General features: G+C 42.8%; 1 protein-coding gene across 2 annotated transcripts; it reads right to left on the bottom strand.

Annotated features, from left to right (window-relative positions):
- Positions 1 to 10,738: 10,738 nt before the first annotated feature.
- LOC137883532 (regulator of G-protein signaling 8-like) lies at positions 10,739 to 17,267 on the bottom strand. Of its 2 annotated transcripts, XR_011104579.1 has the most exons (5): positions 17,158 to 17,267; positions 15,242 to 15,305; positions 14,932 to 14,993; positions 12,856 to 13,022; positions 10,739 to 11,446 (listed from the first exon to the last, which is right to left on the bottom strand). XR_011104579.1 is itself a non-coding variant. In XM_068725057.1 (4 exons), exons 1-4 carry the CDS (start codon positions 17,160 to 17,162, stop codon positions 11,279 to 11,281), a joined length of 402 nt encoding a protein of 133 aa, XP_068581158.1. In that variant the 5' UTR covers positions 17,163 to 17,266; the 3' UTR covers positions 10,739 to 11,278. The 2 variants fall into 2 exon arrangements, 1 of the variants encoding a protein (XP_068581158.1); XM_068725057.1 differs by lacking the exon at positions 15,242 to 15,305 and having other exon boundaries at positions 17,158 to 17,266.
- Positions 17,268 to 18,482: the final 1,215 nt, after the last annotated feature.

Genomic DNA, 18,482 nt, shown 5'->3' with positions numbered 1-18,482 from the left:
GTGCCCTACCTGCCTTCAGCCTCGCAGGGAAGGTGTGATGCCTGTGACGCTGAGGGCCTGCTGGTACACGCGTCTAAATTCTTTTGGGAAAGCATACGGATGACTGCTGCTGCTTCAGTTACTGTTGTCACTGACTCACAGCTGTAAAATTCCAGTTTGTGATTGTACCGTGTGCACGATGTGTCTCGATACACTGAGACACACTGAGACACACTGAGCCCAGAGGTGGACAGGGGCCTGAAAAACATGGCGTTAATAAAGGGTGGGTATGTCCATCCACACACCGTGAGACAAAATACATTTCTGAACTGTTTCACCGGACCATTTCTACTGAGGTAGTTCTTCTACAATCCCAAATTGTGAAAAATGACGTAAAAATGCATGATCCACTGACCACTTCCTCAGTGGGAAACCGTAGTCTGGTTATTCTATCCAAGCACATCTTTCAAAGCCATAAACAATATCAAACACACCCGTCTTTCAAACTTCTCAACACTCGTCCCTCCAGTCGTCTCTAAACAACGTATATGTATTAATATGTGTCCTGACAAATTATTTTGAAAGATTGCAGCGATGGTATGAAAACAAAACCAATAGCCTTGCAGTGCTTTTATAAATGAATGCGGTCATATGCATTGTTGAGCTGACACACAGCTGACACAGCCACATCCTAGTTATAGCAAAACATGCAAGACAATTTGCCAGAGACATATAATTATCTATTTTTGAATCTTGAAAAGCTCTGAGCTCTGACGACCTGTGGCACAGCTGATCATCTGCCTTCAACAGTTATTCCATCCTTTTGTAACAGTCAAGAAATTAGAGTATCGCCAGATATGTTCTCTTTGATTTCAGCATATTTATATGAAATAATAAATATTTTCTGAGGTGTGACCCGGTTAATAAAATCAAGAATTGTTTATCCGTTTTTAAATATTTCTGTGAAAACAAACCAGCTATGGGAAGAGACTGAAAAGGATGGGAAGTAAAAAATGACTTAGACCGACTAACACATTCGCTATATATATATATATATATATATATATATATATATATAACTTGAGCTAAGTTGACGTTAGCTCATGCATGCGATTTTGCTATCAACCTGAGGTGAAATGATTTTGTAACTATGCACCATTTCCTCTAAAATATAATCTGAAATTAGAAAAATAGTTTCATGAATGTGATTTGAAGTTAGCTCATGCATGCAAATTTGAAGGGCTTTAATTTTGAAATGCTACATCAGAATATCCTGGTTCTCTCTGAGTGACACCTTGAATGTCATATATATATATATATATATATGGCACTAAATAGCGCAAGTTAGATATTATTGTAATGTTCCGGACCTTTGCACGAGGAGATTTTCTCAATCTGGACCTTTTGGACTTTTAATTGAATACCCCTTGCATAAACCATGGATGTTCTAAATTAGGCCTTATTTTGAATGTTGCAACTTCTGATTAAGAGCCTACATATGCAGGTGTTACTCAGGGTTGAGGAGCATTCAGAACATGCGTCTCAATTTGGGCTTTATCTTTCGACACGTGTCAGAAGATGTGCACATAGAAATTGAACCATGCTTTGACTAATGTAAGAACTCGTTAGTTTCTATCTATGATGACACTTACACTCTGCTTGTGTGTGTGTGTGTGTGTTTGGGTGGGGGTGTTAATGTGGGTGTGTGGTGCTTTTCAGGATTCCCTCAGGGGTCTGAACATTTTGTTTGTGGTTAAGAGAATGCTGAAGTGGGTTTATTTCAAACTTTCCACACACACACGAACTACAGGCGCTGCAGTAGATGCATGTGCATGGTCAGGAGTTCTCAGCAGACGACGCCCTTCATACTGCATGCTTGGTTGAACGCTGGTTTCATCAGGAACGTGAGAAAGTTCAGAGAATGCAGAAGTACATTCACAGCGTCATCGTGATCAATGCATTGAGCTTGTGAAATGGCAGCGTTGATTAGTTTTCACAATGTTTGTTCTTTAAAGCGGCTAATTTATATTTTAACAATATAACAATTTGACGTATAAACTGACGTATTGTTTCAAAAATGACTCTCTTGAATTTTGAGTGGTAAATCTGCCACAGCCATCAGTGTAAACTGTTTACAGCGACTGACAGGATTCACCGAACAGTCAATTACCAACGTGAGACTGTGGTTTGGCTCATTTACAGTACAGCCTCTGTGATTCTGAAGATCAGGGCTTCGTTTCTTCATTTTTAGTGGTTCTTCTTCTGTTCTTTCACTGCACCAAAGTGTATTTGTGGTTTGCCATTATTCCTAACATGCAATTTGCAAGTGGCCTGTCACCTTCCTTATGAAATGTTCTTGTTAACTTGCAGCATGTTGGTTACTGCAGGTCAACTCTGTGATGTTGTTTCTCAATGGAAATGAAATGCAAATGAAAACAGAGACTGGAAAGGAGAGTGGATAGAAGAAACAAGCAGCGTACCTCGCTGATCCACATCTGTTGAGTCAAAGTGTAATTTTAGATTGTACGCATTATTGCATCAATTTACTTTGGTGACCTTATCATCACCTTTGTTGATCTTCTTGTGACTACCACATTCGGGGCCCAAACCCCAAGGTTGGAAACACTACTTCTGAGGTCTGGTGCTTCCTGGTGTCTAGCTTTGAACCTATAAACAATCACCATTAAGAGAAATGATGTTCCATTGAAATGCAAACAAGAACAAGCACGTATTGGATATATTCCTGATGGTTTCTATGCAGATGACAGTACTTAATCTTAAACTAAAAGTGATACAAAATAAAGGAGTGAGAGTTAAAAGAAGCTCCATCAACCAGTGGTTCAATTGGACAGCAAGCCTACACAGCACTTAACACTGGCAACAAACAGCATTTTATTTGAACATTTTCTCCTATATGTCAATCATATTTAGGATTTAATCATTTTGATGTCATGAGATCTTAACAAAAGTAGTACATATCTGTTTATAGCTAATGATCTACATATTTACTAAATACCTGTGAATTTATGTTTCCTACTTTAATGTACCTTTACTTGTGTGTATCTTAAGTGGCATATTGTGAATTGAATGTGCAATAAGGTCAACAGCTTAGCCCCCATACACTATTGTGGCTGTATCATACGAATTAGAGGAAAACTCTAAAATTTGCAAGTAAAGTTTGGTCAGTAGTTTAAGAATGTAGATGTTCAAACTATGATTCTGAACACTGTGCGACTCCACGTTGTGATATGGTTGAAAAATCCAGAACCATTTCACCAGGAGACCAAACACTGACAGCAAACTATCCGACCACATATCTTTATATTCAGAATTCAGCCGTCGACCTCTGTTTGGTATGATTCACCAGAATCCCCCCCGATTGACAGTAATAACCCGCTTTTATCAGGCTACTGTATGTTTTCAGAGGATCTGTTGTGACATCAGCGTTACAAAATATTGGAAAATCATGAAGCATTTCATCAGACGAGGCCTTCCTGATTGACAGGAAGTGTGCTTTGTTAGACGTGAACGCTTACAGCAGCAATAATATTCTGCAAGGCAACTGAAGACCACAGAGAAGTATGACACGTTGAATGCTGTTTGATTTGTTAGCGTAGCTCTTAGCTCCACTGTACAAACACATTATAGGTTAGCAAATAATAAACGAGCGGTGTGATCACATTCAGGCGGGCTGAACGCTTTATTGTGTGTGTTCTGTGCTTTGCTCGTTTGGGCAGGGAAGTTGTGTATGATGTAACTGACTCATCAGTTATCTTCCATCATAACCATGGGCAGACTAAACTCAAGTTGGAGTTGCCGTTGACGATTATGTCTGTGAGTCAGGTGAATCCGAGTCATCGTACACAAGCTTATCATCAGGAAGAGGCCTTTTAAAAAGCTACACTGTACTGCAGGCGGTAGTCTCTCTGAAGAGATGGCGTGACGATAAACCCCCCAAAAACTAATTTTGGAATAATGAAGCACTTGAACTCCCATCATGCTCTCGGTCACGCATGACAGCGCTGCTGTTGCAGTGAGAGGTGGAGGCGCAGCGCACACAGCGAAGGCTGTTGATCTTGCCAAGGTTTTCGTGTGGAATACCAGCGACAGCAGTTAGTCTGTGTCAGTTTGACTCAGTTTGGCGTCTGAAATTAGATGTTTCCATCACGCTGGGCATGTATCAGTGTGAGGGAGTGACCAGCTGAAGGGGAGGGAGCAAGGACTCACACTCTTTCCTACTTCAAGGCATCTCTACTACAGTGAATGGGAAGGAATTCTAATGTGCTTTTATATTTTTTGGAGTATAGTACCCCAAACCCATCTTACACCAAGAACATTAAAAGAATAGCGACATACTTTAGTGTCTGGTTGAAGAACGTCACATGGTCAGATGAATCACATGCAGTCTAGGTTTGTGTTCCTCACAGATGAGAGGTCTGATGAGGGATGGCTGTGTTACAGTATGAAGCATGTTGTTGTCACATATGGTGTATGGACGGTATGGAGGTAAATGCTCATAGACGCACTCTGTGAGATCACATTCACTGTGAGCGTTTACTCCCAAGGTTGACAATTCAGCCATGGAGAAGAGGTTGTCTGAGTTGGTGGATTTCTAGCGTCTATTGCTCCAGTAGAGTTTCATAGTCTTGTGGCTTTGACATTTTATTTTGGAGATTCCGTTGTTTGATTGTTACACGACAAGAGGAAGCAGCCAAAGCAAAACCAAACAGAAATTGCATCTCAAGCATCCAAACTGTGACATGAAAGTGACATGAAAGCAGACATGTTTTTTAAATGTAACTATTGAACGTTATGGACAGTATGAGCCGCTGTATAGAGGTCTTCAGGTCTTCTAAATAGCACCGTCTCCTTAGACCCAATCTCTACTTCTGAACATCGTCTCTTTTCCCTGAAGTGATTCTCTCGGTCATCTATTTTTGAAGTTACAGAGAACCATCGCTGTCCACACAGCCAGACAGGGCGAGGAACCGGTGTTGCAAGTGTTTCACCAGAAGACTCTGTGGAAGTGAAACAGCTTTTGGTATCCGAGAGACATGAGGTCGGGGGGGGGGGGGGGGGGGGGTTCCCATTACGCCATCCACTGTCCCTAGACAGAAGTCCCAGCTTCAACTGACGGACTTCAGCTCTTGCTGTTTGTCAGCAGGAATCTTTAGGACACTGCACTGACCATGCTGTCCTGGTTTTATTCTGCAGTATAATAAATGAGGACATTTATGAAAATGTGTAAACCAATCATAACACAAAGAATACGGATGAAAAGCCCGAGCAAATATGAAAATCCTGTATCCAGAGCTCAAGGAGTTCTTACAGCATTTTTTTGGATGACTAATTACAAATCAGTATATAATTAACTGATATATGCATAATACTTATTGGTGTTAATATAAGTCATAACAAGGTGTAGGTGCACATATCAAAGACACAAACAATGTAAAATATGGTTCCCTATGTTTCACCTACACAGGTCGACACGAACCTCCTGTTCAGTTATGCTGTTTTCCAAATAAGGCTTTTACTGTCCTTCTGCTTAGACCAGACATCTGTCTCCATCTAGTGGTCATAAAGAGTATGCACTGTAAATAGTGAGTTAGAGTTCAGCAGGTTCAGAATGAGTCAAGGCTGAATTTCTGTTGTCAAAAAGAGGAAACGACCCCCAGAGCCCCGCTCACCAGAGAACAGCTCACCAGAGCCCAGTTCACCAGAGAACAGCTCACCAGAGGCCCCATTCATTTTACTACTTGTGGCAAGATTAATGCTTTTACATTATGCTTATGAGCTGCATATTCTTTAACAAAAGTATGTTTCTTCAGATGATTCACAGTAAACATGGGGGGGAGTAGACGTTACCTCAGGGAGAGATCAATGGCATTGTGCCCACTGAGCAGCATAGTGCCACTGTTTGATGTCAGGATGTATCATTACGGCTGCATCTATTTATTTTCACTCATGATTAGTCTCTGAAACTCAAAATGTCAGTTAGTTATGAAAAGAGCCCCAGGTGACGTCTTCTACACCTGACGGTGTATTCAGTTCAGCACGACGTCAAACCGACACAACAAGCCCCAACATTTGAGACGCAGGGTACAGAGAGTGTAATCCTGATAAATGACTCCAACAATTAACCGATAACTGATTACTTCTTGCAGACAAACAAATGTTACCGTTAACGTTCCCGGTTTCTCACCAGAAGTCATCTTGTGCATCCTCGAGGTGTGAAGGTCTCACAATACATTTCCTTCCTCACTAAGGAATTCTAAATTGTTTGAATTGTTCTTCCTCACCTATGTTGTCTCTTAAAATGTAAAATACAAAAGCACACGATTGACCCAAAGCTCCAGAGCACTAGAAGTACACAGAGTACCTTTAACTGACACATTACTGCTGAGGTATTCAGTGTACTTCTGGATTGAAAGAGGCTTAATCTGACTGTGTGGAAGGTAGGTTGTCATTTTATGTGATAAGTGTACTTCTTAACATATTGTCAGTATGTTTCAGTGATGAAAACCATGTAAAATATTCATTACGGAATGCCACGCTATACGGCTGCAGGCTCTTTCTCTCTCACACAAACCCACTGGCTGGGAGTGAGCTGGAGGAGAAGCACTGTTGGGTCCTTAGATCATAAGATAGTAGGGGAGGAAAAACACTCTTTCATCAGCACTTGAAGTGTGCCACAGGAGGAGTTAATCTCTGGGAGTTTCTGCGTTGAGGCAGTGTAAAGTTTTCTCCTCCCCAGTCGTGAAGAAAGAACATGTTGTGGCAGTCGGCAGAGACTCCGTTGCCTTATCTCCCACCCACTGTGAACTCTGCCGCTCGCATCTCCCCGAGCCTGAGGTCCTGGGGCGTTCTCTCAGCCTCTGCTGCTCACATTACGTTGACCTGCTGGGGCTTCGCTGCCTCCCCTCCCTCGCCCCTGTCCGTCCATCCATCCATCCCCTTGCCCTGCAGCGCTTCTTCCTTCAATTACTCACTTCTTCACTCTGTTCTTTCCAACCTTTCTCCCAATCTTTGCGCTCTGACTTAATTTAAGTCTTTACTCCAGCCTCTCTTTTTTTTTTCTCCTTTCTGCCACTCCTAATACCTTCACCCCTCGTCTTGTTCCTTCTCATTGTCCCCTCTCCACAAATCCTTCTTTTCTCATTACAGACTCTGTCCTTTCCTTTCTCTCTACTTCCATTACTCTTACCCTCGCTGCCGTTATTTGTCCACTCCCTCCAACAGCTCTTTTCATCCAGCCTCTGCACGATGTTTCTAACGACATATTTTCTTTCCTTCTGCTCTTGCCGCTTTTTGACCTTCACAACCGAACCCTTCCTATCCTGTCTCGAGTATTAACCTCGCTGTCTTCCAGCAGGGCCCAGAAATACAATCAGATCGCGCTGGACCTCCAATCAGAAGATAGTGGTCTGCAGAGAGTGACTACACTCTGCAGACACAGCAGACTGAAAGAAAGGTTTCATTCATGCATGTAAGCAAGAACAGGCTGGTCTCATCCAGCAGATACATTGACAAGTAACATGTAGATTTAAACCCACACACACACACACACACACACACACACACACACACACACACACACACAGTTATATCTCCCCTGAAGGAGCAAAGCATGAATATGTTTTTCCTCTAATGCACTGGCACTGAACTGTAGTGGGAAGTCTTAATTCCCACATCACCCTAAGCTTTCACTGAGGATTTATGTAAATTTCACATCATGCTACTGTTTTCACATATTTCGGCTTTGCCTCAGAAAGACCAATGTCATTTCTTTTTCTGGATGAGGTCGATTTTCTGAGCTTTGGCGTTATGAAATGAAAGGCATCGACCAATCCCGTTGTGTGGAACAGAGACATTAAAAAACAACAACTATACAACAACACGGAGGCTCTGCAGGCCGAACCGAGACGGCAAACTTTATTACTCCTTTCAACCTTGACAAAGGCGGCTCATACCTGATCCACAAACAGCAAAGTCAAAATACCTCGGGCCGTACAACACGCTGCCTCAGACAGACGCTGCTCTGGGTCAGTAGGATCAAGGTATAGTTGGTCCTTTGCCTGCGCCAATCTATTCAAACCCTTTATTGAAAAAGTGCTGCAACTGTTGTGAATTTGCATCCCGGTATAATCAACTTTGATGCAAAATATTCGCAGGAGAGTATTTCTCTTTCTCTTGTCACCTATTCGTCCGGTTGTGTGAAGGCTATACGATGTCTCACTAAGGAACTTCTGCTTAAGAAGAAGGATAAAGGGATAGTTTGACATTTGCTGTGTCTCGATATGAAGCTACAGCCGGCAGGTGGTTAGCTTAGCTTAGCATGAAGACAGGACATGTTTAGCTTAGCCTGAGCTCAGCTAAAGCTTACCAATGAATTTCTTACACTTTGGTTTCTGACTGAACAAATATATTCTCATTTAGTGAACATTATATGCTGGTAGGTGGCTAGCAGTACCCCCCCCCCTGCTTCCAGTCTCATATTTAACCAAAATGCTACAAATGCATTACTATTACTTGAAATTCAAAACATGTAGACATTAAACTAAAATGGCTTCAAGATACAAACAGAGATATTATTCTACAAACAGGAAGTAAGTCGATCGCTATGATTAGAGTTCGTAGGGATGATGTTAGTGGTTGATCTCGATCGTAACATTGTGCCACAGATGCTACTCGTTTTACTTCATACTCACCGGATGTTTGCACATTGTGAGCCAACAGTGGACCTTCCAATCAGTCTGGGGTCACTGTTGGGCTGTCTGCATAAGCAGCATCTTCACTATCCCCTCGCTAGAAATCTCAGGAAACATTATATTATACTCGGAACTAAACCTAACCCACTTACAAAGTGGGACGCCTTGCCGAGACTTCTTTAGGCTGGTAACAGATCTTATTTTTAAACTGTTTGTGAAAACAACCCCTGGAGTTTTCTCTTCTATTTTTTTGTAAATAAAATGTTCTTACTTTTCACAGCAGTCGCTGCAGTGATTAGAGGGTTTAGCAGACAAATCAATAACATTAAAGAGCCCTGTAGAATATGCATCTCCCACCGTAAATCTCAACCAAATATTATAGGACACTTGCAGTTTATTCATGTTTACTGTTTTCAACATTCTTTCCTTACAGCACAAGTGTTAAAGCCACTGTGTTTGCCTTGATTTTGTGGTCCTTAAGGGAGCAAGAAGATATGATTTGGTGGATTGTTTAAATGATAAAACAACTTCTCTGTGATTCTACAAAGCATAACTGCAAGGCAAGGCAGTTCTAGAGGAAACAATAAAGTTAAATGTGTCTGTGTTGACAGCACACTGTCAGGTCAGCATAGGTAAAGCAGTTGACAGGAGATAGACATGACACAGCCTCGCTATGAGCCTGTTTTACAGTTGACCTGTCACTTCAGGGAACACGGGTGTAAATAATTAAATGAATGACGGCTGAACTCCACTTAGCGGCTTCAGTTTCAGGGTTCTGGGCATTGTGACTCGCTGTCACACTATCATGGTTTACTGGGACAGAGGAATAACACGGAGCCATCGTCTTATTGGTATTCGTTACACCTGGGTTAGTCCAGGACTGGGGACAGCTAATGAAGGAATGGGGAGCAGGTGTGGCTTGTAATCGAGGCGGAAGCTCACTGGGGACAAATCCTGGTAAAAGAGGGAATGTCAGGGTTGAAAATGTCTTAAGGCGATAGTGGCTGGTTGTTTGAGCAACTTTTGTTGCTCATATTTCATGTTCCCCTCTCGCTTTTTCTCGCTTGAAACCAGATGTTGTTTTTCAGAACACTACCGGTTAGACATTGCTTTCATCCTGTTCGTTAAGATCACACGGCTTAGACAGCTATCTGTGGAACATTCCCCTGATGAAGGTGCTTAAGCTGTGACGTCCATGTGTTCCATTACACACTTTCTAACCACATTTACCTAAATGAAGGCTGACACCTTTCATGACAAGTAGGCCACGTCGTCATGTTGGAATTTAAGGGTTTTAATAACCTGAGAAGGGAGATGTACATTTGCACAAATATACAACGTACAAGTGATTCAGAGTGGAATACAAATCTTAAACGTTTAGTTTTAAGAAAAGGCTGTGAAACAGCATTTGGGCCGTTGAGATAAAATGCACTGAATTAATAAATTCTGAAACCAATTGCTCGGTGATACTTGTGTTTGCTGCTTTACTCCCTTTGAGGAAGTAATCCTATATTACTACAGAGTAGCTTCTATGATACTTGCTTCTCCTTATGCTTCATATTTGATTTTGAATTTAATATGAGGCCAAATAATATTTATCTTGTTGTTTTTATCTGTTTTTGCCTTTTTCTATGGAAGCTTCCTTTGTGTAGGAGTAACGGACAGTTGTCCTCTGCTGATTGGTCCAGTTTAAGACCATAAATCACATCACAACCACCAAAGTGATGAGAGTGTTTGAGTCTATATATACACACACACACACACACACACACACACACACACACACACACACACACACACACACACACACACACACACACACACACACACCCTGCTCTGCTTTGTGATGTAATAGCTGGGAGCCATCGGTGCGGTGTGCAGACGTTTTGTCTGTTCGTTTCTTCGCCTTTGGTTTTGCGTTTTGATCCGGCACCTGTAGGAGCTTCTTGTGATGTGTGCGCGCTACACACTGTTTGTCCTTAATCATCATAATCAGCCACAACAGCTGCAAGACTTGTCCAAACAAAAACACCACAGCAGAGTTTTAATTCAAACATTTACTGTCAAAAATAAAGAAAGTTATTGAAGAGCCGGCAGTATGAGACGCTTTAAAGTCACCCTTATTGTACTTTCATGAGATCCAACAGAAACACAACATCAAAAACTAAATACTGAGCTGGAAACACAACATGATGACATTCAGCTTTTGTTCACTGGACGTAGAGCTTTGAAACTCTTCATGAACTAAATATGCATTTCTTTATAAGAATTCAAACCTTTGTCAACCTTTCAGACATTGATATCAGTATTTTCTTGACTCACAGGACTTTTTCTTTGTACAATATGAAACAATCCACACCAATTTTGACTTCAAAAGCTGCTTAATGAATTATTTACATCATGTTGGGCTTTTATATCGTGTCGGTCCTCACACCGACGGCTCCGCTCCTCCATCCACGTCGGCTTCCTCCGACAGACCGGCCTTTTCTGTTTGATCAGAGATTTTAAGGAGAGTCGGCTGAAGTGCAGAATCAATCATCCAGAGAGGCGTCGGACGGGCTCTTTTGCTCGCGATGCTTTCGTTGCCGTTAAGCCTGCTCCAGGAGAACTTGGTACATTTCTGATTTCAGAAATCGAGGATAACAGTCGTTTTCCATCAGACTGTATATCTGTCTCTGCGCCCTGTCGAAGCAATTTGGCTCCGTCTGAGAGAGACTTTCCCTGATTTCTTCTCTCGTCACACAGTCAATGTTTATCTGTGTCCAGAAACAGAAACTTATTATTTCACTCATGAGTTCTTTATGTCTGTTCACAAAGTTAACCGTCTGTCCAAATAGAAATATGTAGCACTGAGCAACAAAAACAGTCAACATGTCCGATAATAGGCACTTTTCACAGAAAACGTTTCCAATTGCCACCAATTTCATTTAGCTGCATTGATTTCAGGTTCCTGGCATCATGCAATGAGACTAAAATAGAGACGTCTCAGCAACATGTCATGAAGGTGAAACACACGCCCAGTAAAACCTGGACTGCACTTGCCATTTTTGTTGTAAAATGTTCTATTGTATATCGGCTGTCATCCATTTGAGCGTTCCCCAAAAAAGTTCTGTTTGGCCGAGCGCAACCAAATGGCACCCGACACCATGCCTGTATTTGTAATCTCACACATCTTATTTACATTACCTGTCATAGCATATAGCTTCCATGGGCTCAGAGACATGGGCTGAGGTCGAACATTTAGCTTTAGGAAGGTTCCTTACTGAGCAGAGTAAGTAGGTAGTAGTCATAACGAGGGCTGGTCTGATTCTCTACACGCTAAGGAAAGCTGCTCCAATGCTTCCTGTCTTTTCTCCTTTAGCTTAAAGTACACCGAGCCATCCCAGAGATAATGCCATCCGATGTCATGCGGCAGCAACATCTAATGCAATGCTTTGAATTAGGGATAAATTAAAACAATCCTTCTAATGCTGTGTTCAAGGAACAAAAGCTACCAAATGGCTAAGCGTGACCAGCTGCGGCGTCGCGGCTGAAGCGCTCGTTGCCGAAGCGCTCGTTGCCGTAGCGCTCGTTGCCGTAGCTATGCCCGTAGATAGCACTAGGAACTGGCTAACGGAGCGTAGATGGGTGAAACAAAAAATATATGATTTGTTGACGCGCCGCTTTGTCGCTGGAGACCAGCTCACGTCGAGCCCGTCACGCCACAAGAAGTGTCTTTTTGAAGCGACGTGTCACAAACTTCCATTGAAAATGATCGTTTGCAGCCTGATGCCGAGTCGCTCCGAGTGTGAACGGGAGATTCTATATTTTGGAACGGGAGCGATGGAACAATTTATGAGGTCAAGGAAAAGTGTTTGGTGAAAGACATCAGACGTGTCTTTTTTTTCCTGACTATTTGACTGCAGCCCGTGTGTCAACCTTCACTTAATAGCTTCGGTATTGCGCTCGCCGTCGCTCTCGCTTCAATAAAACGGAGCCATTCTAACACCTGTGCTCTTCCTACTATGACAAGTAAAAATGTCTGCAGCGAGAAAGGCCTATAATTGCATTTCATATTGAAAGTGAATGAAACTGTGGAGGCAGAACGGTGACAAAAAGCCCGACCAGCAATTGAGGGTTCTTTGGAGTCTGACTTCATTCATGTCTAACTTAACAAAAGCCTCACCTGTCGAGGCGCATCGACTTGGACAAACTCTGCGTAGATCTTCTTGGCAGCCGCCGTCATTTCTGTGACTCTGGTCATTTTCTTGTAGTCCTCACAGGCCAGCCAAAATAGAAGGTTCTCCTCACTGTACTCTGTCCTCAAGAAGTCCTCAAACACCAGCTGGCCTGCTGCACAAAATGAGCAGAGACACTTTGAAACCAGGACGGTTTCAATTCAAACCCTCAACCAAAGGGCTGGTCCGTCATAATGCTTTGTTTCTTTGTTTAATCTTCATTACAGGGCGTCTCGCCTGCATCAACATATTAAATTATAACAAATGCTACAGTGGAAACATAGGCTGGAACTGGTTTTCTTGTTGTGAAACCAAATCCACTCTACATGTATACATTTAACATGCACGCACTATCTTTAATCACCCCCAGCTCTCTACAATTAGGGCTATTCATTAAACTCTCTTAACTGCACACTCTTGCCATGAATTGCTCGTTGCAGCCTAATGAATGGCAGCTGTTCGTGTGGAGGCCTTTGTGAGATCTGGTCATTTGCATAACCAACGACCCTAAAATTGCCGTATGAGGCTTCTAGCTCCGCTCCATTTGTGGGCAATTCGCAAAAAAATGTCATCAAAGAGTAAGACGACTTCGAAGCGTCCGAACACGCACACAGGTGTTGATCAGACCTCTTCTCAAGACTGGGGACTAATTGAGTGTCCTGTCCTTTAGTGCCCCTGTTGGGGCAGGACAAATTGCACCTTTTTATTATTCAAAATGGTCGACGACTGATCTGTGAACTAATCAGCCAGGATGACTTAAAACGTGTGTGTGCTTTTAAAGCTGGGCTGAACTCAACAGACAGTTGAGCTGTGCTAGTAGTGACATGAGAGCAGAGTGCAATACGTTTTACATCAACACTGAATGGACATTCACATAAAAGGTGTTTTTAAACTAACCCTCTCTAAGAAATCTGAGAATATTATGTTAAAATCATAACAGCAATGAGCCATAGCTAAAGGTTAAGCCAGCCTGTTATCTTTTCCTCACACTCTCGCTCTTCCTCGACAAAGTACTTGTTAGCTCAAAGAAGTCGGGGAACAAAGAGTCGGTGCACAAAGCTGCCAGGTGTTGTGGCGGATGTCTGGAGGCGCTTTTTAAACTTCAAAACATCCCGATGTGCTCTGCCTCGGCATCCTGTAGTCACACGTTACCGTTGATACGGGACGTTGGCGGAGCTGTGGATTCTCACGCAGGTGTGAAACACTTAGCACGTCTTCTGGGAGCACAAACGAACGGCTAACTGGGAGCACCGGTGTTATTCACACAAATTGTTTGGCATAAATCACAGCTGGTGCGCCGACAGTAATTGACGGGAAACAAAATAAGTCCGGGGGCTGCTTGTTCCCGTCTACAAATCACTCTTGGCCCATATCTAAGCTTTCAGTCATAACAGAGTCGACCCTTTAGAATCAGACGAGACGTAAAGGTATATGAATGCAGCTGCCACATGCACAGCTATTCATTTTTTGCCACTGTTTACCGATTTGTCATACGTGCCGCTGCGTGTCTACAAAAGGTAAATGGAGCAACTGGGATGCAAGGTAAAATTTATCTTCCGGAGGATCGTTAATCTTCTTCAGGCGGGAGACAACGGGCTGAAATATTACAGATCAGCTGAATTCATTTCTGTAATGTTCTGAGAGAGGAGAGACGGCAGAGAGAAAGAACCGTTTAGTGGAGGGCCGGGAATGTGGTCAGATGAAAGCCATCAGTGAGAGCTGGCTTTAAATGAATGAGAGCTGGCTGCAATCACAATATCTACCCTGGCAGCTCAGATTAGGCCTCTTATCTCTGCCAGTGTCGCCCTCCTTTAAATGTATATCTCCGAATGGATTTAATGAACTTGAAGGGAAGAATATATCCTCGGTCCTCCTCAACGAGCCCGAGGGCCGAGCGACGGAGGATTGAGAGAGAGAGAGAGAGAGAGAGAGAGAGAGAGAGAGAGAGAGAGAGAGAGAGAGAGAGAGAGAGAGGCGTTTTGACAGAGGAGTGAGAGGAATAAATGCAGCACAAGTACGCTTACTTTTACAGTCCAGGAGATGGTTGATTGACTCTCCCCACGCCACGACGTCATCAACGGGAGCCCTGCGGAGCAAACGTGTGGTCAAACGTACAGCTAGGCAAACGGGTGACGCACATATTCACGAATCCAAAGTGTGTGTATCCACGAGTCCCATCAGAGCCATTCATCTTCAGTGGTCTAATTAAAACGTTTTACTGAAAAGTCATGGTTGGACTTTAATCCATCCCAGCAAATGTATTACAAATAACGGAGGGCAAACCTCCTCTTGTCACATTTCTAATTGTAGAGGATGAAATGAATGACGACTCACATATCGGCTCTTTGTTGAGAGCCAGGTATCAGAACGTTAGAGTTCACTGGAAGAGGGTTCCCTCCTGACCACAGCGACATGAAACAGATCGTAAAAAATAGAAATTAAAAGTTCTGTTTGGAGAGGGAAGTGTTCACATATTGTACTTGAAGTATTTTTCTATATTGACAGTGAGTGTTGTCGGTGACAGGCTGGTGTTTCTCTGCTGCTATAGCAGAACTTTAAGCAGCTAAAGAGGCTTTTTTCCCTCAATAGTTGGTGGAGACCAAAGCAGAGCTAAAAGAAGAATCTATCAGGCGTCCAGAAACACGACTCTTAATACGCCGTGGTGTAGCTTAGTGTCAACCTCATGTAGAAGTTGGTAATGGGTCAATGTGTTCTTTACAGCTTGTTCTGCTGCTCCAAAAGAACTAATGCAGCTAATAGACACCCACACCACACAGTGAAGGCAGTGAGTTAGTTGTTAAATGTATCTTAAATCAAAAGATACGGCATAATTGGTGAATGAGTGAATTATTTATTTCCACAACTGCACAAAAAACTTAAAAGAAAGAAAAGAAAATGTGTTTTTAATGGGCACATAATGGTCCACCTTGATGGTTTAATATTATGTTTTTAAAATATGATGTGGGAATCGCAAAAGCCAGACTGGGTTCACCGAACTTTACTGAAAATCCCATTTCTGGTAGTTTAATTGGAGCTTGTCTGCAAAGAGTTCGAGTTATGTCAGCGCGGCAGCTAGCAGCCACACTATCAGTATTCCCTCGTCATTAGTCTGCTTGTTTGGAAATCCTAAATTAAATGAAAATTTAATGATCCCTGGGTAAACTGGGTCATTGCGGCAGAAGCAGAGAATCGGATAAGAATAAGTCAGAGCAGCAGATGTAATACAAGGAATTACAAGCGAGTGAAACGTTGTGAAGCAAACGGAGCAAATAAATAAAGAATTAGCGTCTCCGCTGACAGCCTCACGGGCTCCAGCTATCCACATGTGACGTGTGGACGGGATAACAAGCGTGCAGAAGGTGTTCATGACGTGTGTAACCATGCATTGTGAGCAGAGAGATGCAGCAGCTTCTGTAGAGAGGTGTGTCATGTCTATGTCACCTCTAGAGTTATTTTTAAGTATGCTTGCATGGATGATATGCTAATAACATAGTGGGAGTTTTTAAAGGAATGCAATGAGGGCTGGCTGTGGGTGCACAAACTCTGACCTGGTTATTGAGCAATCGATGGGCCACATGCTTTAGATAGATACAGATTTAGCTCTCTTGAATACTGTAAACAAAGTGCCTCTTAATGAGAAATAAAAAACCCAAATTGCTTGACAGAAGTTCGTCCAGTGAAGTTGAATGGAAATGCTTCAACGGTACAGCTTTGAGCCGCGCTGTTAAAAGACGCGTTTTGAAAAAGGTCCCTCAGAAGTCAGGGACAAGGCTGGTGTATTCTAATGTAGCCACACATTTTTAGGATTGCATCATCCAGAGCGCAGAGCACATTGAGCTCAAAGAATTCCCACTCTGTGAACTTTTTTCATGTTTTCTTAGGGAGGAAAAGGAAGGAAGGCGACGAGCGCTGGAGGCACACTGAGAAGTACAGAGAAGCACAGAGGGAGAAACTTCCAAAAACAAAATGGCACAGATCACAGGCGCCCCATCAGAAACACTTGCTAATAAACTCAGAGACAAGAGAGAAGCATCCGAAAAACACATCCCAGTTTTATTTTAGCAACGGGCTTTTTTTTTTTTTTTCCTGCACGGGCGAGAACTGAGAGAGTCTGTCGTTACCGAAGAACAAGACGGACCGGAGGGGAAGTAAAACATTCAAAACGCTCGACGGCGTCAAAATCCTCAGCGCCAGACGACCACTCTGCCCAAAGTCTGGAAGCTTAAAGACAATGTTGAGCTCATACTTACAACATGTGTTTTCTGTTGCCAAAAACAAAGAGGCTGTGTATCGGATATGAGCGCAACAACACACTCTGATCCCTCGCTGCTCAGGCTTCTTTTCCACTACTTGGCAAACCCTACAGGTGCAAGTCCATGCATGTCGAGCTGAAGCACAGGCGGCTCACAGTTAACGCAAATGTCAGCTTTCGCTCTTTACTTTATCAACTCAAACTTCCTTGGCTGAAAGTGAGTTTGACCTCATCACTCTGGCTTTAAAAAGACTTATTTGTTGCTTTCCGCGGTCGGAAGACTTTGTATTCTGAAGGAAACGACCGAAGGAATGTTATGAAAGATTAAAAAGAGAGCTTTGACAAACCCTGAACGTTTGACTGGCTTCGTTTGGATGTTGGCGATTGAAGATATTAATGTATCACTGGATGTGTGCAGTTCTCAGAGGAGTGTGCACGGTTGACAACGAGGTGACAAGGTCAACATACGATGTAGTATAAGTAACACTCGTAGGAAGTACAACACATGTACTACACAGAGTCTACTAGAGTAAAGGTAAAAATCACGTCATTCTACAAACAGTAATTCAACGGTTACTGAAATGTTTCCTGACGACTCATTAGCTCCATGCAGCTTGTAGAACTAGAGGCTAGCTCGGTTAGCAGTTGTATGATTCCATTTAGTCTTTAACAATTTTCAAAGAGAATAATCAAAAACATTTCACTCAGCGTGAAAGGTTTCTGTGCACAACTATTTTTATCGGATGACTAGTTGACGACAACTTAAAAGTCTGCTTTGTCTATTATTGCATGATACATGACTTATAATTGGTGAGTCATTTATGGTTTATTGGACCTTCTCTACTGTTGCAACCTCACTTTGTGACTCAGTCGGATCACAACAGTCTCGGCCTATTTTTACTTGTACTTCCTGCCTTTCAGATCTCTAAAATGATCATTCCAGAAGTGCTCGACAAGTGTTGCAGGATCGTTCTGTATTTCGTGGTTGCACTACTCACCTCCGGCCCTATATTTCCTCAACATGTTATCGGGGACCCGCTTCCCTCTACGTGACCCCAGACGTCTCTACAGGAAACATGGGGGGGGGGGCTTTTTGACACAGTTCACACAGAACCCCCATGAGCATCAAACTCTCCAGAGACAACCGGCGGCAGAATGGAGCAGATGCTCAAGTGTCAGGCAGAGGTAGGGTGCAATGTCCTCATCTAACATAGCGAGAGAGAGAGAGGGAGTGAAGGAGAGAGAGAGAGAAGGGGAGAGGGATGAGGCTATGAAAATGACTGATGGGAGCACAAATGGCGGAGCTGTGATCGGGAGGAGAAG

The sequence above is a fragment of the Cebidichthys violaceus genome, unplaced genomic scaffold (genome assembly GCF_023349555.1).
Source record: "Cebidichthys violaceus isolate CVI_PGR_0920_01 unplaced genomic scaffold, fCebVio1.0.p SCAF_33, whole genome shotgun sequence".
Lineage (NCBI taxonomy): Eukaryota > Metazoa > Chordata > Actinopteri > Perciformes > Stichaeidae > Cebidichthys > Cebidichthys violaceus.
The sequence above is the reverse complement of the archived record's forward strand: the minus strand, read 5'-3'. Positions and strand labels throughout refer to the sequence as shown.

Excerpts from the sequence above, each read along its gene's own strand:
- LOC137883532 (XM_068725057.1), bottom strand. Across the intron at positions 13,023-14,931 it reads CCATCTCCTGGACTGTAAAA|CAGGCCAGCTGGTGTTTGAG; the intron begins GTAAGCGTACTT and ends CATTTTGTGCAG. Across the intron at positions 11,447-12,855 it reads AAGTCGATGCGCCTCGACAG|ATAAACATTGACTGTGTGAC; the intron begins GTGAGGCTTTTG and ends TTCTGGACACAG.